This window comes from Episyrphus balteatus, chromosome 2 (genome assembly GCF_945859705.1).
Source record: "Episyrphus balteatus chromosome 2, idEpiBalt1.1, whole genome shotgun sequence".
Taxonomy (NCBI): domain Eukaryota; kingdom Metazoa; phylum Arthropoda; class Insecta; order Diptera; family Syrphidae; genus Episyrphus; species Episyrphus balteatus.
Window position 1 is genome coordinate 60,925,377 of NC_079135.1, and position 23,239 is coordinate 60,948,615.

The 23,239-nt window shown below is 34.1% G+C and overlaps 4 protein-coding genes and 1 long non-coding RNA gene across 9 annotated transcripts in view; 3 read left to right on the plus strand and 2 right to left on the minus strand.

Annotated features, from left to right (window-relative positions):
- The window catches only part of LOC129912127 (translation factor waclaw, mitochondrial), a 106,618-nt gene extending 88,253 nt beyond the window's left edge, over window positions 1-18,365 (minus strand). For 2 of the 3 annotated variants that reach the window (XR_008771750.1, XM_055990253.1), the window contains exon 1: window positions 18,334-18,364. The gene's annotated coding sequence lies outside the window, so the exon portion shown is untranslated. Of the gene's footprint in view, window positions 1-18,333 lie in introns of all 3 variants that reach the window. The other variant, XM_055990254.1, reaches the window with a different exon arrangement.
- Window positions 4,357-5,418, plus strand: LOC129909460 (augmin complex subunit dgt5-like). The gene is made up of 2 exons (XM_055986540.1): window positions 4,357-4,489; window positions 4,631-5,418. The coding sequence occupies exons 1-2, from the start codon at window positions 4,357-4,359 to the stop codon at window positions 5,416-5,418; spliced, it is 921 nt and encodes a 306-aa protein (XP_055842515.1).
- LOC129912133 (uncharacterized) lies at window positions 6,154-7,417 on the minus strand. Its single transcript, XM_055990264.1, has 4 exons — window positions 7,204-7,417; window positions 6,929-7,064; window positions 6,708-6,873; window positions 6,154-6,637 (listed from the first exon to the last, which is right to left on the minus strand). Exons 1-4 carry the CDS (start codon window positions 7,235-7,237, stop codon window positions 6,617-6,619), a joined length of 357 nt encoding a protein of 118 aa, XP_055846239.1. The 5' UTR covers window positions 7,238-7,417; the 3' UTR covers window positions 6,154-6,616.
- On the plus strand, window positions 13,174-15,372 carry LOC129912132 (C2 domain-containing protein 5-like). Of its 3 annotated transcripts, XM_055990262.1 has the most exons (5): window positions 13,174-13,225; window positions 13,424-14,062; window positions 14,140-14,893; window positions 14,957-15,044; window positions 15,106-15,372. In XM_055990262.1, the coding sequence occupies exons 3-5, from the start codon at window positions 14,589-14,591 to the stop codon at window positions 15,208-15,210; spliced, it is 498 nt and encodes a 165-aa protein (XP_055846237.1). In that variant the 5' UTR covers window positions 13,174-13,225; window positions 13,424-14,062; window positions 14,140-14,588; the 3' UTR covers window positions 15,211-15,372. The 3 variants fall into 3 exon arrangements, with proteins under 3 accessions (XP_055846237.1, XP_055846236.1, XP_055846238.1); XM_055990261.1 differs by having other exon boundaries at window positions 13,424-14,893; XM_055990263.1 differs by lacking the exon at window positions 13,174-13,225 and adding an exon at window positions 13,250-13,335 and having other exon boundaries at window positions 13,424-14,893.
- On the plus strand, window positions 16,435-17,898 carry LOC129912134 (uncharacterized). Its single transcript, XR_008771751.1, has 3 exons — window positions 16,435-16,632; window positions 17,246-17,653; window positions 17,708-17,898. It is a non-coding gene; the product is annotated as an uncharacterized LOC129912134 (long non-coding RNA).
- Window positions 18,366-23,239: the final 4,874 nt, after the last annotated feature.

A 23,239-nucleotide genomic window follows, 5' to 3' on the forward strand; every position in this document is an offset into this window, starting at 1 on the left:
ATCATATAAAATGCTTTTCGCTAAAAAAAAACCAATTAAATTAAAAAAAAAAAAATAATAATTCTTTTAAAAGGCCTGTTTAGTGAAAAAAAAATCTAGGACAGAACAGATCAGAGTAGCACAAGTTTGTATTACTAAAGATCTTCTGAAGAGAATTATTTTGTCAATACAAAACAAAAAACTATTAATATTAAGTTTTTGTTTGTGACCAAATAAAATAAGTTTGACTTTCGTTGATAATTATTCCATCAGGTGTCTTTTTTGTAAGCTCTAAAGCGCCCCCTAGGCGATACAATAAGCCCTAGGCGATAGTTAATAGCTAACAGGCTTTACAAAATTTTGGTAATAACTGCCAACAATTAGAAGCAAATTTTCTTTTTCAAATGAGAATTAAAAATATACAAGGGTGTCCCGTAATCTTCTTTTTTGTGTATTTTATTGTAATCAATTTTTAATAAATTCCTATTTTTCCACAAAGATTAAAATATTTATTTATTAAAACTTGAAAATGACTCTCGACGAAGATATTCTAGCATTTGAAATATGGGCAACAAAGCTGGGTTTCCCTCAAAACGATATGCCAAGTAAAGATTCTATTCGACCTATTTTTAAGTCCCCACGATAAAGAGATGTTTTTTGCAATATGATCGAGCGAGTTAAACCACGTCAAGAAGTTCAAGTTATTCGTGAAAATATTCTCATACGAAAAATGGACAAACTTAAAGATCAAGTTGTTCCTGCCTGCAGTCGAAGCTTCTTGCCTAAAGAAATGCAACGTTATTTGAAAGTCAAGGATCTTAAACAAAGAAAATCCGATTTGGAAGCCAAGACAACTGAAGTTATGTCTCAATACAATTATTTACCAAATTCTATTAAAACAAAAAATATGCAATCTATAAAATTAAAACAAAAATTAGAATGTCGTCAAGCCAAAGTCGATATGCTTGACTTAAAGAGAGACAAATTGAAGCAAGACTTGGAAAAGGAGAAATCAAATAAGAAGCGTATAATAGCAACAATCCCTGTGAAGTTGACCTCGGCAAATGCTAATGAAAATGTTGTTTTTTATTTTAATGTTTTTAAGATCAAAAAATATACAATAAATACAATAAATACAATTTTAAAATAAATATTAAATAAAATAAATCTTTTTATTTGTTGTTGCTGCTGTTGTTTGTGTTTTGGATGTCTAGTATTCACTCCTTTGTTGATTCCTTCCTTTGTTGATATCTACTGCTGATTCGTTATTCTATAGAAAGATATTGATTAAACAATGATCAATGATATTAATGTTATTAAATACCTGCTGTCGATTCCCAGTCATTCGCATCACATCCGGATGCATTGATGTACCTTCGGGAAAAGGGGTTGGTTCTTTTCCCAATGTAAATTGGGTTTGCATGTGGTGCACTCGACCGGGTGGTTTTTGAGAATGTGCAAATTGCTGCTGCACACATTTCATTAGGGAATCTCTCAATTTCAGTCTCAACGACTGCTTACCCCCACACACAATATGCGTTGAGTTTTCATCAATTTTAATTATCGTATCTTCACTTGGTATGCTTATCGTTAATACACCTCCAATTCGTTCTGTTTTAATATCTGTTATTCCATCTTGCGCCAATATGGAATCTATATCGACTCCTCCATATTAATATTTAACTTTCTTTAGAACTTCTGTAGAGTGGTGGATGTAGAGTTGTGCCAGCACTTGTATTTGCTTTACTATCCGATTCATCATCACATGGAGCAATATTATTTACTTTATCTTTGACTTCAAGAATTCCAGTTAATGTGGATATTGTCACACCGGGAGTTGTTTCACGAGGAACAATTTTGATGCTAATTCAGATTTAAGATAGACTCGATCCATTTTTCGTTTGAGTGGCAATCGATTGGTTTCGCCACATTTGAAAGTGATGATTTTCTTGTCCTAAAAATGAAGCAATTAGAAGAATTTATATGACCTTTCAATATGAGTATTACCGGTTGTTCAATATAAAGTTGTGGAGCAATTGGATGCGGTTTTTTATAGTTTTCAGGAATAACCAAGACACTAGGTTTTGGTTCCTTAATCAGCTTGTTTGCTTGTTGATAGTTCAGTGACGTATCGATGGGACAATAGAATGCCTTCATGGACAAGGGTTGGAAAGGAGCCAGCACTTGAAGATATGGGAAGTCAGGTTCTAAAAAAAAAATAAATACAAATCAATTAAAATATTGGAAGATCCAAAAAGTATTCATCATAGAACTTGTAAAAATGATTGAATTATTCGGATTTGAACCCCACATTTCAATAAAGTGGACCGCATCGCCAAATCTCAAACTCGGATGACCACAGAACACGACACATGGCTAGAAGAGAAGCAATTAAATTGGAACTATTTGTGTATGGGTCCAAATCATGGAGGTGGAAAATTTGATGTCCAGGTGTTGTTTTAAATAAAAACAACATTTAATTAGAGATTTTGTCTTATTTACCAATTCAAATAATAGCAACGCACCTATGAATTTAATGTTTCCGTTAGAAAAGTTTCCATTGGTTCCCGGACATGTCCATAAGTTAAATTGGGTTATTTTTTATACATTAATAAAAATTGTCCCAAGAAAAATGACGAATCGTACCAAAATTTCTTAAAGTGTGAATATTTTAATCATCTAACGTACAAATCGTGCTGCAAGAAGTTTTTTTAGTTGATATTATATAGATTTATCATTCCCACACCAATGATAAATGGATAAATATATAATATGTATGTTATATGGGCCAAAATACTATTTAATTCCTAAAAAGTTGTCACTTGGGTCCCTTGTTAGAAAAACGAGTAAATTTTTACATGTGCTGCCAGTTTTGGTGGATTAACGACAAGAATAAAAGTGAAAAACAGTTGTTATTTGTAATTTTAGGACAGTAAATAGAATGGTCATTAGTCCCAATCTTCTAAAATGGCTGAATTTTGAAAAGACACCATCACTAAACCAAGAACAGAATTGTATGCGTTTAAGGTTTTTGAAATCCCTCACCACATGAAAAGTTGAGTGGTATTTCTTGTTATTTTTGGATCAACGAATATTTAATTTTGATGTCCTTGGTAAGTTTAACTATCAGTTTAACATTCTGCGAAAGGAGAAACCATTTTAAGACCATCTTCATTGTTAAAAAAGAAGCGTGGAAGAAAGTAATCTACTATGATAATTATGATAGTGAATTTCAAACGTGAAGAATGGTCACAATTATTTTTAAATGAATATTCAAGAAACTTTTCCTTAATTCTCTAGTATTTGTGAACCAGTATACTGGATTTTTCAAAAGGACCACACCTCCTACCACAAAAAATGCTCCGTAAAATATTGGGAGGAAGTGCAAATTAAGGAAGTACTTCAGTATCTGCCATAGAAAACAAGCCTGAACATTTTTGAAAATTTTTGGAAATGGCTAGCCCGTACTGATAAAATTTGTGATAGTCGATTTTAAGACACAAATATTTCTTTACCCACCATTTAACAATTTAGGGAAGAGATTCAGATAGATTCCATAAAAAGATTTAACAATGCAATTCCTGGACAGTTTTGTTATTTTTTTTATGAATAAAAACGGTTTTATTATTTGATTGCTCTTCGATTTGAAAAGGATGCCTGGGCAATAAATTCATTGTAAATGAATTAAGAATTAAAATTTGATTTTGAACAAATTATGTAACCGACAATACTTCATCATATAAAATGCTTTTCGCTAAAAAAAAACCAATTAAATTAAAAAAAAAAAAATAATAATTCTTTTAAAAGGCCTGTTTAGTGAAAAAAAAATCTAGGACAGAACAGATCAGAGTAGCACAAGTTTGTATTACTAAAGATCTTCTGAAGAGAATTATTTTGTCAATACAAAACAAAAAACTATTAATATTAAGTTTTTGTTTGTGACCAAATAAAATAAGTTTGACTTTCGTTGATAATTATTCCATCAGGTGTCTTTTTTGTAAGCTCTAAAGCGCCCCCTAGGCGATACAATAAGCCCTAGGCGATAGTTAATAGCTAACAGGCTTTACAAAATTTTGGTAATAACTGCCAACAATTAGAAGCAAATTTTCTTTTTCAAATGAGAATTAAAAATATACAAGGGTGTCCCGTAATCTTCTTTTTTGTGTATTTTATTGTAATCAATTTTTAATAAATTCCTATTTTTCCACAAAGATTAAAATATTTATTTATTAAAACTTGAAAATGACTCTCGACGAAGATATTCTAGCATTTGAAATATGGGCAACAAAGCTGGGTTTCCCTCAAAACGATATGCCAAGTAAAGATTCTATTCGACCTATTTTTAAGTCCCCACGATAAAGAGATGTTTTTTGCAATATGATCGAGCGAGTTAAACCACGTCAAGAAGTTCAAGTTATTCGTGAAAATATTCTCATACGAAAAATGGACAAACTTAAAGATCAAGTTGTTCCTGCCTGCAGTCGAAGCTTCTTGCCTAAAGAAATGCAACGTTATTTGAAAGTCAAGGATCTTAAACAAAGAAAATCCGATTTGGAAGCCAAGACAACTGAAGTTATGTCTCAATACAATTATTTACCAAATTCTATTAAAACAAAAAATATGCAATCTATAAAATTAAAACAAAAATTAGAATGTCGTCAAGCCAAAGTCGATATGCTTGACTTAAAGAGAGACAAATTGAAGCAAGACTTGGAAAAGGAGAAATCAAATAAGAAGCGTATAATAGCAACAATCCCTGTGAAGTTGACCTCGGCAAATGCTAATGAAAATGTTGCTGCAAATGCCGTTGAAGAGGCTTACAAGGAATTGGATTTTTTCTATACATTGGTTTTGAATAATTCTAATCCACACATCGTCCAAGAAGCCAAAGATGATATGTGGCGTAAAATGCGAAAACTCTTCACCAACATACCCAACTTTCTCATATTCAATTCCATATTAAAAGTTAAAGAAGAACAACTCCAAAACATCATGACCCTCAATAAAACACCCAAAATCCCATTCAAAGAAAATCTCAATGCCTTTGATTTGAAACTGCTCAAAGCCAAAGCATCCATTCTCGGAATGGCAGCCAACTACATGTCCGCACGCCAAGAAAGCCATTCTCTCAATCAACGCTTTTCCCTCGCCTACACGCAATTTGTCGAAGCTGTCCAATGTAAAGTAAATCTCTTCAATATCGAAACTGACGACGATATCGATGACATCATTTCCAATTACATTGTACAATACAATACACGAGTATTCAACAAAGGTCAAAACGAGTATATACTAGCCCAGATCGAATTGTGCAAAGCACAAATCGAATGCGGCACAAAACAACTCGAAGACCATGAAATTCTGCTCAATTCGATAAAAAGGAAAAGATTCTATTTTCAAATAACATGCTGCAGCATCTCCACGGAGATATGCAACTAGAACAATCACACTATTTGCCATCGGTGATGATGAAAATGAGTGGCAATTTAACGAAGACTATTGGATAAAATCGAAGTGGCCGACATAAATACAAATCGATTGCTAAAAAAAAGCAACAAAATATTATAGTTTCTTGCTAAGGAATCCATTGAAGAACTATATTCCCCCAACCAAGTGCCTCAATAATCAGACATACTCGGAGTATGAATCGGAATATCAAACCTACTACCGCATGGTAACAATGGGGAATTTCATAAAGTAAATCCAAGGAGATGGATATTGGCAAAATTATTATTTTTGCATTGATTTCTCTGGAGAGGTTTTTTTTTCATTTTCATTTTCGTTTTGTTTTGTTTCTGTTCTTAAATATGCAATGCTTCAATGGAATTTTTTTGTTTTTTTTTTATATTTTTTTCATTGAAACAAGAAGGAAGGAAGAAGTTTTCTTGTTGGGATTTTTTTTTTTAGATAAAGTGTTTATTAATTTAAGTTTTAATTGATATCTTCTTTAGTTTAATTAGAAAAAAAAAATAAAAATAAAAATTGTTAACTTTTTCTCTCAAAGTAGAAAAATGAAGAAAAAGATTTAATCATATGAAGGTCTAAATATAAAGCTTTTTGTTATTTGAAATAAATCCAAATTTAATGTGAACCATAATGAAGTTTTTGTTTGAATTATATTCTCTTAAAATAAATTTACATTCACCAATACTATTTTTTTTTTCAAGTACATACCTTTGAAACTGCAAAACTCGGCAGACCTCGAAGCAGCTCAACTTGAATTTCTGGATTCACTTCTTCAGCCAATTTAAATACATATGTACGTCATTAGAAAATCTTATGCCACATCTCCATTGAGTTTAATAATCTCCAAAATAGTTTCATACCTATATCCTAAACCAACAATCAACAGATGGTTCCCTCGATCGAAATGAGGCTCGCAAAAATAAATTGATGCTTTGACAAAAATTTGTTTTAGCTTAGACATTCAGCGCATCGACAAAAGTGAATACATCTTTGAATTCCGACTCATCAAAACCTTCAACTAATTTAGATAAATCAAATGCAATTGCAATATTGGAATGGATATTCCTGATGTGTTTTGAAAATTCTTTCGTAGACATTTTTTGTTGCTGTTCTGTTTCTGGTGCCAGTTTGTTTAATGAAAGAATTTTTCTTACAATCTGATGGGCCAAGGCTACACCATCTGTGATGATATCTGAAAGAAAAAGGAAGAGAGAGAGTTGAAACCTTATTTTAAATTCATATTATTAAATGCAAATCAAAACCTTCGAGCATAAGATAATTTCTTTCGTGAGATGTTTTGCATTTGTCTGGGTTTTAGCCAAAGAAAGCAAACCAGTCCAGATAGTTTTAGAATAAGGCAGTGTCTCTGGGTTACAAAGAATGTACAAAAAAACCGAGCGAAGATATTCTGTGCTGTGTTTCTTTATTCTATAACGAAACGAACATGAGAAAATTGGAAATGTAATTTAAGATGATAACTTACTGTTTGTCTTGATGATTACAAATTCCATTAATTTTATTGGCGATGTCATTCATGTAAACACCTTTGTTTTGAATGAGTGTGATAAGCGGATGTTGTTGTGTTTTTAGTCCATATGAGTAAAGTACGCTTTCCTTGGCTTAGAAAAAAAAAAAGATTTAACAGATTAATGGCAAATTTTGCAATTGTAAAAGTAAAGCAGAAAAAATCGGTCATAATTTGAAGCATCCCATAAAAAGAAATTATGCCCTTGGTGCTAAAACCCTCTGTAGACACACCTCTTTTTTGTGAATTTGGTTTATACTTTTTCATGGCGCTAGAACTTTTTCGGTCTCACTATTTCATGGAGAATATATGAAATTGATGTAGAATTTTCCGAGAAATTCGAATACTGTATTAACAATTCCAAAAAATTGTATTTTCACCCTTATAAAGACACTTTTCTGTGACCACTTTTCATTTCTGTCGTGCAAAATTCGCACCCGTCGTGTGCCGACAGAGGGTTAAGATTAATTGCATAAAATTAAAAAGAAATAAATAAAATAATAAAATGATAAAAATATACCCACAATTATTAATTTCACTTTAATTATTAATTTCACTTCCTCGACTCGCTCACTTTCTTTTTTGTTAATGTTTTATTAATTTTGACGTTTTAAAAAATTTGTTCTTTTGTAAAATGGGGTTGCACTTGTCTCTATCTTCCCTTCAAGCAAGAAAACTGAGTTCAACAAAGAAACTCCGACCTCAGACCGCGAAAATCGGGGTTGCACTCACACACTTGCAACTTTTTGTGTATGAACACAAAAGTCGAACGAGAATCTTGGTGAAAAATGAGAAAAGGAAAAGAAAGACAAGGCCAACAAGAGCCAAAGCGTCATTTTGTTATTTTTTGTTGAAGTGTTTGGTCGCGTCGTGTCTCGTGTCGTTGTTTGTATAATGTTAGATTATTAACTACACTTAGGGCCAATTTTTCAATAGTCAGATAAACCTCAGATAGAGCTTATTCCTAGGAATAAAAGTTTTTTTTATATTGACATTTATTCTTCTGATAGTCTAACTGACGATTGAAAAATCAGGGCTTAGGAGCAAAAAAACGGAATCAAATAAATTATATTATATTAAAAACAAAAATTGCCATGGATAAAATATTTTTATTCAAAGTCTCATGGTCTCATTTTAAAGCTTGTATTTTTTACTTTGAATTGTTGGTAAGAACATAAAAATGCATACCATAGTGTTACCGCTATCTGTCAATAAATTGCACTTCATTTTTGTCTTAATGTTAAATTTTCCAGATACTCTCTGTTTCAATTTCAGTCTTTTTTTTCCAACGATAGTATTAGCGTTGTCTGTCAATGAATTGCACTTAATTTTTTTTAAATGTTAAATTTTCCAGATAGTTTGTGTTTTAATTTCAGTTTTTTTTTTCGTACATACTTCATTTATGTTGGATGGATGGAACCAACTAACGGATTTTTGAGTTCTTAGCATTGACTTAAAGCTTTTGTTTCAAGCTTTTCAATGGTACCATTAACATTCATGTCTGTCGATTACTTCACGACCAATTATCGTTTTTACAGAACGCAAAATTTGATTCCATTTTTTTGCTCCTAAGTATATAAACAATTATATTAAATTTATATAAACAATATGAAAAACAAAAAAGGTATGTTGTATATATCGCTCAAAGTGTTTGGATTAAAGTGTTGTTTCTGCTTGTGTTGTAGACATTGAATAAGAAGTACAGGAAGGGGTGTATATCACACCTATAGAGTTGGCGAGTGAAGCCACAAAAAAATTTAAAAAAAAATCAAATTTATATAAACTGTCAAAAATTTTATATAATCTGTCAAATTTCGAGCTCGTTTTCCAGGGGCGAACTCACTCTTATTGGTGATGACAAGGCGATGCAATCATTGACCGCCAATGTTTCAGCTACTCTTGATGATTTTAAAACAATTTTCAGTGTGATTTTAGTTGAAGAAAAAAAAACAGTTTAAAATTCGTATATAATTATGATGAAAAATAGCATTTATACGGAAGTCTATCACGAGACCAGTTACATTTCTGCTGGCGCCCCTTGAGTGAACAATATATCTGCACTCCGACCCTTTACCAATACATGTGCATCTGTACAACTCACACTAATAAAAAGCGGCTTCACTTATTTGAATAAACACCCCTTCCTGTACTTCTTATTCAATGGTTGTAGATGTAATCTCTAATGATGAAGAAAAATCCAGAAGGTGAAACATGCGATTGGGTATCTAAAAAAAAACACCAACAACAGCAGCAGCATCAAATGAAATAAAATGAAAAAAAATGTATTGTATTTTATATTGTATTTATTGTGAAAATTTCGTTTGCTAAAATAAAATTAAAAAATAAAACAGTTTCAGTGAAAAAAAAATAAATCTTGTTCTTTTTTTGGTCGCAAATGCGAAACGTCATCCCTTTTTTATTCCTCTTTCTGGTAGGTTTTCGCTGCTCCGACTCAGGTACGCCTACGCCTCCGTTTTCTCGGAAAGGAGATTTTCACCACACCAATACATATGCAATCGACTTCGCGGTGATTATAATTTCCATACTAATTTGAGCCGCCTTCGGACCAGTTTCTGATCCGAAGTCGGACTCAGCTCCGCCTCAGGCGGAGCGGATTCGGACCGAGGTCGGACCTGTTTGCTTGAAGGGTTATACCCTTCAAGCAAGAAAACGGAGTCCAGAAAAGACAGTCCGACCTCCGACCGAGAAAAGCGGGGTTGCACTCACACACTTGCAACTTTTTGTGTATGAACACAAAGTCGAACGAGAATCGTGGTGGAAAGTGAGAAATGGAAAAAAAAGTGAAACAGACATAAGACGTTTTTTATTATCACTTGATCCATATAGATCATTAATTAAAATGTATTACAACAACTATATGAGATCTTGCTTTTCATCAGGATCACGAATCGTGATCTTGCTTTTCATCAGGATCATGAATCGTGATCTTGCAAGATCTCATGTAGTTGTTGTAATACATTTTAATTAATGATCTATATGGATCAAGTGATAATAAAAAACGGCTATAGCCAACAAGAGCAAAAGCGTCATTTTGTTATGTTTCGTTGAAGTGTATAGTCGCGTCGCGTCGTGTCTCGTGTCGTTGTTATTATAATATTAGTATAATTATAAACAATATCAAATTATAAACAATATGGAAACAAAAAAAGGTATGTTGTATATATCGCTCAAAGTGTTTGGGTTAAAATGTTGTTTCTTCTTGTGTTGTAGATGTAATCTCTAATGATGAAGAAAAATCTAGAAGGTGAAACATTCGATTGGGTATCTAAAAAAACACCAACAACAGCAGCAGCATCAAATGAAATAAAATGAAAAAAATGTATTGTATTTTATATTGTATTTATTGTGAAAATTTCGTTTGCCAAAATAAAATAAAAAATAAAACAGTTTCAGTGAAAAAAAAAATAAATCTTGTTCTTTTTTTGGTCGCAAATGCGAAATGTCATCCCTTTCTTATTCCTCTTTCTGGTAGGTTTTCGCTGCTCCGGCTCAGGTCCGCCTTCGGCTCCGTTTTCTCGGAATGGAGATTTTCACCACACCAATACATATGCAATCGACTTCGCGGTGATTATAATTTCCATACTAATTTGAGCCGCCTTCGGACCAGTTTCTGATCCGAAGTCGGACTCAGCTCCGCCTCAGGCGGAGCGGATTCGGACCGAGGTCGGACCTGTTTGCTTGAAGGGTAGTGTTTTCTTTTCGCACTTTTTCACCACGATCGAGAATCGATTCTCGTTCGACTTTTGTGTTCATACACAAAAAGTTGCAAGTGTGTGAGTGCAACCCCGCTTTTCGCGGTCGGAGGTCGGACTGTCTTTTCTGGACTCCGTTTTCTTGCTTGAAGGGAAATTGTGTGTGATTGGGTGCGTTCACGTACGCACAGATACCCTATCCAAGATACTTAAGTATCCGATACGTTTGTGAACACGAATCAGCTGTTCTTCAAATCTCCCTTCAAGCAAACAAGTCCGACTTCGGATCAGAAACAGGTCCGAAGGCGGCTCAAATTAGTATGGAAATTATAATCACCGCGAAGTCGATTGCATATGTATTGGTGTGGTGAAAATCTCCATTCCGAGAAAACGGAGCCGAAGTCGGACCCGAGGCGGAGAAGCGAAAACCTACCAGAAAGAGGAACAAAAAAGGGATGACGTTTCGCATTTGCGACCAAAAAAAGAACAAGATTTATTTTTTCTTTCACTGAAATTGTTTTATTTATTTAACTTTCACAAACACAAATGTTTACAATTATTTACTGGAGAAACAGCATACAGGCCAGCGGCAGGAATAATTGATTTTCTAAAATTTTATTTGTTGAATGTTGTTCGTGGTTGGTGGTGGCGTCAGGCTACAGGAGAAGATGACTTCCTACGAAAAACATAAAAAAGATTAATTATTGATTAGAAATTTGCTAAGCTACATTTCAGCAATGCATACCTGTTTTTTATTCCAATTAATATTAATAATATTGTTATTATTATTTTTGACGAGTCACGAGCACGACACGCGAGGAACTTCAACAAATAACAAATAAATAACAAAATGGCGCTTTGTCATTTTCTTGCCTTTGTCTTTCTTTCGTCAGTTCTCCTTTTTGCATTTTTCACCACGCTCCTCCTTCGACACAAAAATTGCAAGTGTGTGAGTGCAACCCTTTTTTTCGCGTTCTGAAGGCGGAGTGTCTTTGTTGAACTCAGTTTTCTTGCTTGAAGGGCTCCCATAAGATACACTAGAATCCAGAAATTTTTAGGATACCTTTGGATTTTTTTGCTTGTCAACACATGTTTACGATCAGCTGAGATTTTATATGGGATTACAACAACACAAAGGTATCCAGATACCCTTGGGTCGGTACGTGAACGCACCCATTGTCTTCTTATTTGCAAATTCACTGTATGTATGTCTAAGTGCCTGGCCACACAGTGTTGTGCCCAATCACGTTCCAATTCACATTTTCTAGGAACAAATGTCAAAAAGAGGAAAATCCTCACCCCTCTTGCCTACAACCTGACTGGATAGGCGATTGAAAAATCACTGTGTAGCCAGACACTAATGATATCTAGTTTTACCCTTCAAGCAAGAAAACTGAGTTCAACAAAGGAACTCCGACCTCAGACCGCGAAAATCGGGCTTGCACTCACACACTTCCCTTCAAGCAAAAAAACTGAGTTCAACAAAGAAACTCCGACCTCAGACCGCGAAAATCGGGCTTGCACTCACACACTTGCAACTTTTTGTGTATGAACACAAAGTCGAATGGTGAAAAATGAGAAAAGGAAAAGAAAGACAAGGCCAACAAGAGCCAAAGCGTCATTTTGTTATTTTTTGTTGAAGTGTTTGGTCGCGTCCTGTCTCGTGTCGTTGTTTGTGTAATGTTAGTTTATTAATTATAAACAATTTTATTAAATTATTAACAATATGGAAAACAAAAAAGGTATGTTTTATTTATATCGCTCAAAGTGTTTGGGTTAAAATGTGGTTTCTTCTTGTGTTGTAGATGTAATCTCTAATGATGAAAAAAAATCTAGAAGCTGAAACATGCGATTGGGTATCTAAAAAAACACCAACAACAGCAGCAGCATCAAATGAAATAAAATGAAAAAAAATGTATTGTATTTTATATTGTATTTATTGTGAAAATTTCGTTTGCCAAAATAAAATAAAAAATAAAACAGTTTCAGTGAAAAAAAAAATAAATCTTGTTCTTTTTTTGGTCGCAAATGCGAAATGTCATCCCTTTCTTATTTCTCTTTCTGGTAGGTTTTCGCTGCTCCGGCTCAGGTCCGCCTTCGGCTCCGTTTTCTCGGAATGGAGATTTTCACCACACCAATACATATGCAATCGACTTCGCGGTGATTATAATTTCCATACTAATTTGAGCCGCCTTCGGACCAGTTTCTGATCCGAAGTCGGACTCAGCTCCGCCTCAGGCGGAGCGGATTCGGACCGAGGTCGGACCTGTTTGCTTGAAGGGTACCCATAAACACCCTTCAAGCATGAAAACTGAGTTCAACAAAGACAGTCCGACCTCAGACCGCGAAAATCGGGGTTGCACTCACACACTTGCAACTTTTTGTGTATGAACACAAAAGTCAAACGAGAATCGTGGTGAAAAAGTGCGAAAAGGAAAACACCATAAAATAGAGACAAGTGCAACCCCATTTTGCAAATTTTTTTAAACGTCAAAATTAATTAAACAATAAAAAAAAAGTTAGCGAGTGGAGGAAGCGAAAGGTAATTCAAAGAAATTTTATATAAAAAATAAAAAAAAAAAACTAACGAATTCCAGCTGAAATAAAGAGATGAATTCATCACACACGTGAATGAATTCCTCCTATCGGCAGGTGTTATTATAATTGTGTTCTAGCGTTTTATTTCTATCCATATACTTTCCTACTGATTCTTAAATTATAACAATTTTTCTGTTCATAGGCGAGTGCTGATCTTTTTTGAACTAACTGTTTTGAACCATGGAGCAGAAGTTGGTAAAAAATTGGTAATCCTGTACAATTTACTGATGAAGCAACAATTGCCAATAAACACGCAGCAGAAACTGCTGCTCCACCAAAATTGGCCAGTGAATCAACATACCCATCGAAAACAACCAATGGACATTTATATAACTCTTCGTCAAACAACAACTATAATAGCACTTCAATGAATCAATCGATGAATGCTTCCTTCCATGACTGCTCCATAGCGAGTTTAACTCCATATCAAAGCACGTGTTACATCCAAGTCAGGCATACGCACTTGGAGTAATGCTAAAGGAGAAGGCAAACTCTTTAATATGGATCTGCTAGACGAATCTGATGAAATTCGTGCTACAGCATTTAAGGAGCAATGCGACCGATATTACGATTGAAGTCCACAAAGTTTATTTTTTCTCAAAGTGCCAGCTGAAACCAGCAAATAAGCAATATTCTTCTCTTAAAAATGATTACGAGATGACATTTATAGGCGAGACACTAGTTCAGCCTTGTGAAGAAGAAGATTATGGCATTCCACAAGTTCAATATAATTTAGTGCCAATTTCACAAATTGCAAATATTAAACCTAAAGCTGCTGTTGGTAAGAATTTTAGAAATATTTATTTTGTTGAGAGGAAATAAAATCTTAAGTTTTTCACATTGCTGCACATTAAAAAGAAAAGATGTGCTGTTCGTCGCAAAGGCAGAGTACCCGATGTATTAATGGCCGCAGTAGAAATCCCAGATTCGTTGTTGGTCACGGGTCGAGGCTGTTTTATGCAAGCTCAAGTAGTTCGTGCTTAAAAAGATTTGCGTTCTGAATCGAATGCCAAAGAGATATCCAACGGTTTGACATTTTTAGAATATGAACTTCATAGAGTGCTCATTAATAAATTAAAAGTCAAAGGTATGAATGCCATATTCGGTCTGAAAGCTCTAGTGTCAATTGGTGAGCGAATGATTGCGCTCATACTGGAACAGCAATTTTCCTTAAAGCCTTGCCTCCCCCATTGGTGCCGAAAATTGTCGCTGGTAATACTTAGACAGATAAAGCGAAACTAAATATATTGCAATAGAATTTACAAGAAACATACGAGCGCAATCGTGAAATCTATCAACTTAAATCAATGGATCCAGACTATGAACCAAGTACCCGATGCCAATCGGATAGTGATGAATCGGATCATGAAATTCTTGAGATGGATCTTAATACTGGAAATAAAGATGCTTGTGTTTTGGAAGTCGATGATATTGAAAATTTGGAAATTATTTCCCTTTTAATGGAACCTTCGCCACCAAGTGGTTTTCATATGGTGAATACACAGATTGTGCCAGGCTTAAACGATATGGAAATAGTGAGAAATTTGCAATTTTTCACACAAGTTTGGAGGGCGAAATTGGGTCACAATGGATTAGCTAATCATTTCCAAAGGTATACATTTTCTTTTTTTTTGTAATGAAGTGTTTTATTTTTATTATTCATTTTTTGATTTAGACTTTGCCAGACTATATTTTTCAAACTACGCAGTATGATGCCATGTGCAATATGTGATCTTAGATTTCTTTTAGATCTTCCAGAAAGTGTAAGTTCTTACCATTAACTTCGACCAGAATTGTATTTATCAAATAGACTTATTTTGACAGGATGAAATTCAACTTCTGGTAACAGGAATGGGATTGGGACTTAGAGAAGTAAATAAATTTGAAAATCGACGAAAAACCATTAATAACACTGTGCAAGTTTTTTGAAAAAAATTTTTGAGACAGGTTCGCGATTAACTGTTTCGCCCTGTTTCGGACCCGAGAAATCGATTGGCGTCATTAGTTTTTCGATTTATCGGTACGACTTCGAACAAAATTTTTTTTGAAAGATTTTCAATTATTTTGAGAATTTTCCATTTGTTTTAGTCATTTTTCAACCAAAAACAATATTTATATTGCTAATTATTCTGCTCAAACGTTATTTGCTACCAGTAGAAAGACATTAAAAACAATTTTGAACAATTTATTTGAAAATTTAGTGATTTTTTTTGAAAAAATTTAAAAAATCGAAATTTTTTACATTGTTTATCGTTTTTTTCGCTGTTTTTGTTCTCTTTTGCACAAATACATAGCATGTTTTCTATTAAAAATTAATTTAACTGTTAATTTAGTGTTGGTTAAACTTCGACCTTCAATCGACAGCATCGATAACAAAAAAATATCGAGTATATCGATACTTCACAAAACTATCGATAGTTTCAATACTTCCAAATTATTTCACCACAAGGCTACCGATATTATCGATAATTTTTTTCTCAAAACTATCGATAATGGAAACTATCGATATCTACCAAACACTATGTTAATTCGTTGTTTATATCCAATGTCAAACGAAAACTTAACTTCTAGTTCAAATTGTGTTTAATTAATTTCAAAGCTATCGATAATATCGGTAGCCTTCTGGTAAATTAATTTGGAAGTATTGAAACTATCGATAGTCTTGTAAAGTATCGATATACTCGATATTTTTTTGTTATCGATGCTATCGATAGACTGTCGAAGTTTAACCAACACTAAATTAACAGTAAAATTAATATTTAATGGAAAACATGCAATGTATTTGTGCAAAAGAGAACAAAAACAGCGAAAAAACGATAAACAATGTAAAAAATTTCGATTTTTATTAAATTTTTCAAAAAAAATCACTAAATTTTCAAATAAATTGTTCAAGATTGTTTATAATGTCTTTCAACAGGTAGAAAATAACGTTTGAGCAGAATTTTAGCAATATAAATATTGTTTTTGGTTGAAAAATGACTAAAAAAAGTGGAAAATTCTCAAAATAATTGAAAATCTTTCAAAAAAAATTTTGTTCGAAGTCGTACCGATAAATCGAAAAACTAATGACGCCAATCGATTTCTCGGGTCCGAAATAGGGCGAAACAGTTAATCGCGCGCCTGTCAAGAATTTCGACTTGCACAGTGTAATGATGGAGCAGTTAATGTGAATGGATCAATTAAAAAGTCACATGATAAGGAATTGATATTTCCTCTAGATGAAGATCAAGCTGTGGAAACACCTACTCCAGTTCCAAGTACACCCGTTCCATCTTCGTTATATGGAAATTATTCATTAAAGTATAGGAAAGGTTCACCATCGTCCGTTAAGATGAATGCTTCGAGAAGCATGTGAGTATTAAAGAATTTTTAAGTCAGTGAAAACAGAATGGTATTTAAGTTTAGTTTTCTATGGCAGATACTGAAGTTCTTCTTAAATTTTCACTTCCTTCCAATATTTTACAGAGCATTTTTTGTGGTACGCGTGGTCTTGTTGAAAAATTCAAAATACTGGTTAACAAATACTAGAGAATTAAGGAAAAGTTTCTTGAACATGCATTTACAAATAATTGTGACCATTCTTCAAGTTTGAAATTAATTACACTGGTTGGCAAAAAAACAAAAAAAGTCGGGAGCAAGAACTCTGTAAGGTATAATAAACTTGAGTGTGCTGAACTCAAAACAGTTAACAGATTTTTTCCATCACGTCTAGTTTTTGAGCTCTGCTCATCACAATTTTAGCTATAAAGTCCCAAAAATTAATTTTAAATGAAATGTTTTTTGACATTTGATTTAAAAATATTATTTTTCCGTAATATTTTCCTATTTTTTCAACCGAATCAGGAGTCGAAAACTGAAATTTACTTCAAATCTGCTTCAAAAACCATAAGTTACCTTAACCACCAAGATTTTGAGATATCATATTGAAAGGTCATATAAATTCTTCTAATTGCTTCATTTTTAGGACAAGAAAATCATCACTTTCAAATGTGGCGAAACCATTCGATTGCCACTCAAACGAAAAATGGATCGAGTCTATCTTATATCTGAATTAGCATCAAAATTGTTCCTCGTGAAACAACTCCCGGTGTGACAATATCCACATTAACTGGAATTCTTGAAGTCAAAGATAAAGTCCATAATATTGCTCCATGTGATGATGAATCGGATAGTAAAGCAAATACAAGTGCTGGCACAACTCTACATCCACCACTCTACAGAAGTTCTAAAAAAAGGTTAATATGAATATGGAGGAGTCGATATAGATTCCATATTGGCGGAAGATGGAATAATAGATATTAAAACAGAACGAATTGGAGGTGTATTAACGATAACCATACCAAGTGAAGATACGACTGGGAATCGACAGCAGGTATTTAATAACATTAATATCATTGATCATTGTTTAATCAATATCTTTCTATAGAATAACGAATCAGCAGGAGATATCAACAAAGGAAGGAATCAACAAAGGAGGGAATACTAGACATCCAAAACACAAACAACAGCAGCAACAACAAATAAAAAGATTTATTTTATTTAATATCTATTTTAAAATTGTATTTATTGTAATTTTTTGATCTAAAAAACATTAAAATAAAAAAAAAAACAATTTCAGTGAACAAAATTTATAAACAGAGTTTTTTGTTATGCTAGAAATGTCAAACATATTCGATACTCGAGTATCGATCGATTTCAAAATGCCGGACGTCACTCGTTCCGACTTCGGCTCCGTTTTCTCGGAATGGAGATTTTCACCACACCAATACATATGCAATCGACTTCGCGGTGATTATAATTTCCATACCAATTTGAGCTGCCTTCGGACCAGTTTCTGATCCGTAGTCGGAGTCAGCTCCGCCTCTGGCGGAGCGGATTCGGACCGAGGTCGGACCTGTTTGCTTGAAGGGCAAAAAATACCAAACGTCAGTTGACCGCTGAGTTTCCAGTCTTGGTATTTTTTGTTTATGGGTTTACCCATAAACAAAAAATACCAAACGTTAGTTGACCGCCGAGTTTCCAGTCTTGGTATTTTTGGTTTATGGGTGAAACCATAAACAAAAAATACCAAGACTGGAAACTCGGCGGTCAACTGACGTTTGCCTACAAGCTGCGAGGTGTGGTGAATGTCGTGAACCTATCGTTGTGTTCGTGTCCGATGTGTGGTGAATGTCGTGAATCTATAAATGGGTAAAACCATAAACAAAAAATACCAAGACTGGAAACTTTCGTACGTCTTTCCCCCCAAAACCCTTTTGTGTACAGTGTTTTCTGTGAATATATGTGAAAGCCACCACGTTGGTAAATGACGTTTACACGCACACATTCATAGATTCACGACATTAACCACACATCGGACACGAACACAACGATAGGTCCACGACATTCACCACACCTCGCAGCTTGTAGGCAAACTTCAATTGACCGCCGAGTTTCCAGTCCTGGTATTTTTTGTTTATGGTTTTACCTTAGAGGATATAATATATATTATATCCTCTAAAGGCTTGACCACACTGGAGGGTATGCGGTAGCGGTACGGGTAGCGGTGAGGGTACTTGTATGAAAAAAATTCCAAACTGACACATCAACGTTCAAGTGTGGAGTTTTTTTTAGTACAAATATCGTTACCGCTATACCGCATACCCTCCGGTGTGGCCAAGCCTTAAGAGTTTTACTTGCACTTTGTTTTTGGTTAGATTTTTCTATTTTACTGCAAATACATTAAGGCCGTGTGTGAATTGCGTTAAATAGTTAAATCCGTGTTAAATTTTTGACACTATTGAGGTGAACAAAATAATTTAAAAAAAAAGAATTTATTGTTTAAAATTTTGTCTGCCTTTTTTCTGCCATGATACTCCTTTTTAATAAAAAAAAAAACAAAACCATCTGCAAAAAAAATTTAACTCAAATTTAACCAGGTTCCGGAGCCCAATAAATTTTTAACACGTAAACATTTTTTATTCACCTCAATAGTGTCAAAAATTTTACACGAATTTAACTATTTAACGCAATTCACACACGGCCTAAAAAAAATTGTGTTTTCGATTCTATTTCAATTCGATTCCTCGATCTGGTACTTCCATATACCTGGATCGAAATTTCGATTCAGTTTCAATTCGATCTTTAAATCGGTCATACAAAAACGGGGTATTAGTTAAAGTTCAAGATTCAATGAAGAGTAAAGGCTTGGCCACACCGGAGGGTACGCGGTAGCGGTACGGGTAGCGGCAACGATATTTGTATTAAAAAAATTCCACACCCGAACGTTGAAGTGTCAGTTTGGAATTTTGTCCATACAAATACCCGTACCGTTACCTGTACCTCTACCGCGTACCCTCCGGTGTGGCCAAGCCTTTAAGGGAGAAAGAAAGTTCGAAAAAAGGGGATGGAAGATTTTTTACCCTAGGTGTTTTTTTTATTACCACCGGTCTTAACTGGACAAAAAAAAACGCCTCGCGGCCTTTGTATATAAAATCTATAGTACTATCATGAAAAAAAAACAGCGCCACCAAAAAAGTAAGTGAGCGAACGAACTAAAAACTATGTCAAATTTCAAACAGAAATGTATATCTCATCTCCTTACTCTCATTATTGAATTCGATCTAAGCGCCCTCGCGACCACTCAGGCAGCGAACATACTAAAAAATTTCACTTCATGATAGTACTATAGATTTTATATACAAAGCTCGCGGCTTAACCTGAAATCTTGGCAGCACTGCATATTGAATGTTTCGAAAACAACAAAAATTTAGAGTTGTCATATTTTCGCTTTCGGGTTTTTCTTGTATTTTTCTTGTTTATTTTACAAAGAGACACAAAAATGTATGCTACCAAAACTAGTTAGAAAAATAAGCTTTCTGCATAATTTCTTTTAATTTTTCAGGCCGAAAAACTATACAAAAATGCGTTTGAAAATTTTCACTTTTGTACTTTTTCACTTTTTGAGCGAATGTAGTTAAGGCTTTATATTTTTCGTTTCGTTGAAGTTGGGGGCCAAAGCAAAATTAAACATACATAAGTGGATAGCAGAAAGGGATAAATCCAACCAAATAACTGTTCAAACTTAAGTTCAGATGGTGCGTTGAACCCGGCCATTCTCTTTAATTTGAGAGCAGAATATAGACAAAAGATTCATTAAAAATAAGTCTGATGGGTGTGAACGAAAAATATAATTCCGCCATCAGGCCAAATGACAATCAGTCTGTCCGGTAAGTTGGTCAATGTGAACCCCCCTAATGTGAACCCCCCTTTTAAGCCAAACGTCAGTGTCGAGGAAAAAAAAACTTTTGACATTTCCCCTTCAAGCCTGGTGTGCTGTCCGCGCTAAATTTTAGCTCCCATACAAATTATCGAAAAAAATTATCGGAGCTAAAACGTATCCCATACAAATTATCGATAACTTGCATGGGAATTGTATCTCATCTAAAGTTTTGAGAACAGGCTTGAAGCCTGGTACGCAGCTCGCGCTAAATTTTAGCTCCCATACAAATTATCGATAACTTGTATGGGAATTTTATCTCGGCTAAAATTTAGCGCGAACAGCGTACTAGGCTTCAAGCAAGAAAACCTAGTTCAGAAAAGACACTCCGACCTCAAAACGAGAAAAACGCCCAGCAAACGCAGAACTACAGAAAAAACCGGTGTTATGTACGTAAAAGAAGTACTTCTTTTCCACTGAAAAAAGATAGGAGCTCGGGAAAAAACTCAGTTATATACTTTCTGTATATAAGAATACGTGAAGCAGCAATCTCTTTCTTGCATACAAGATGAAATAAATTTCCCCTCCATTAATAGTACAGACAAATGTACTTCAAAAGTGGATCAGCGAAGCACTTCTGGAAGTGGTTCTGATGTACATTTTCCAGTACTTTTTTACCTACAGAAAAAGCACTGAAACTTGTACTTTTAAAGTACTTATTTGGAGCACTTTCATGGGTTTTCCGTATTGCTAAAATCCATATTTTAATTTCATCTGAAAATAAAAAAATCTTCAAAACAAACAAACAATTCTTTTAAACAACTATTATTTAATATTTTATTGGAAAAACACAAAATAGTTTTTTTTTGAAAACAAAATACATAAAAAAAAGATCCTTGGGCACGCGACTGTGGCCTGTTCAGTTGAGAAAAATGAAAAAGAAGAAAATACTCTGCAGTCTGCACTTTGGTGGTAGTTTTTGTATCTTGTTTTGATTTTTTTTTTTTTCTAAATGCTCAAGGCTGAAGCTGCTGTAAACTCAGTCAATGATGTCTGGAATCGACAACTTTATAATTTATCAATTTTATAATCAGCATACCTTTATTTTCCAAATCAATTGGTGGTTGTTTTTGTATCATTTTGGTATTACTTTTTTTTTCTAAATGCACAAGGCTGAGGCTGTGCATTTTGATGGTGGAAATAAATTTTTGTGGCGTGCCGAAGAATTTGTGTGGTAGATATTGTTTAGAGAAAAAAGTTTTCACAAATAACACTCAACACTGAGAAGATTATATATTTTTTAAATTAAATTGTTTTTATTTTTATTCTTCAAATGGAGCAGCGAAAATTTTTTTTGATATTGCTGTGGCTATCAAGGTTTTACTGGTTTCACTAGAAAATATAAAATGTAGGAAAAGTCAAATCAAACGCGAGCCGCCATTACAAAAGAGACAAAACTTTGTGCATTGCATACATCGCGCTCTTTTCCTCCCATTTATCAAAGAAGAGTTTATTTTTTCAGGAGAAACAAAACTTCTATTTTTGGAGGGGAGAGATTTTGGTAAATAAGGAAACACATACAATCCTCAAAATAAGCTTTGTTGTTGGTTGTATTTTGCCCTAAACTACTGAGGTTTAGTTTGCAGGGCGGGGTTGCACTCACACACTTGCAACTTTTTGTGTATGAATACAAAGTCGAAGGAGAAATCGTGGTGAAAATACCAATACATATGCAATCGGCTCCACGGTGATTATAATTTCCGTACTAGCCGCCGTGGGAACCCTTTCGTAGTCGAGCTCGGACTCACGTCGGAGCCGATTCGGACCGAGGTCAGACTCGTTTACTTGAAGGGTAGGTACTAAAGTCCACTTCAGCCCTGTTCCTTTGGGAGGTGACAAAGTAGGTACTACTAGTAGTTTACTAGCAAATTTCAATGAAACGAACTTACAACGAATTCAGTACAAATCGTATCTACTCGGGAAGAAGAGCATGAGTTGATGATAGTATTAGATTAACCAAAACATCTACTAGTAGTAAACTACCACCTCCAATGGAACAGGGCTTTTATTTGACATAAAATATATCTTAATTAAAGATGAATATCATAATAATGATAATAACACGTCTCGTGTTATCACATGAGGTCAGCAAAGAGAAGAAAGTTAAATTAAATCGTAACGTAAAGGTCCCCACCCATAGAATCCGTTGCGTCGAAGTTTTCAACTGACAGCTCTACAAAATACACACGTTCTTAAGGGAAGCAACCCATAAGCGACGGATCGGACGGAGGCTAACGGATTCCACTGAAGAAGTAGCCCAACTTTCTACTTTTTCATCGGTCGTATCCTTTGACATTTGTTGTCAACAATAGATTAGTTCGATTTTCTGTTTCTGAGTGCACACCGGGGAATTTCAGAACTAAGAACTGTGTTCTTTTCTTCTCTTCTTTTATGAATTGTGCACTTTAATTGTTCATTTGTGAAGAAAATGTAGTAAAAGTTACATTTAATGATATATTTGATAAATTATAACAATTAGGTAAATACTTAAATTCTGTTGTAGAGTTCAATTTTAGTATGCCAAAGTCATTCCTACAACTGATAATTTGTTATAAAAAAATTGTTTTCACCTGAATCACAATTAAGAGTTTGCAACTTTGTTCCAAAATATTTATTTATAACGGTAGTATTCGTTGACAAGGAAAATGTTAAAAAAAATTATTTGTTTTCTCGCTCCAACCTCAAGGCATGATTGGGAAA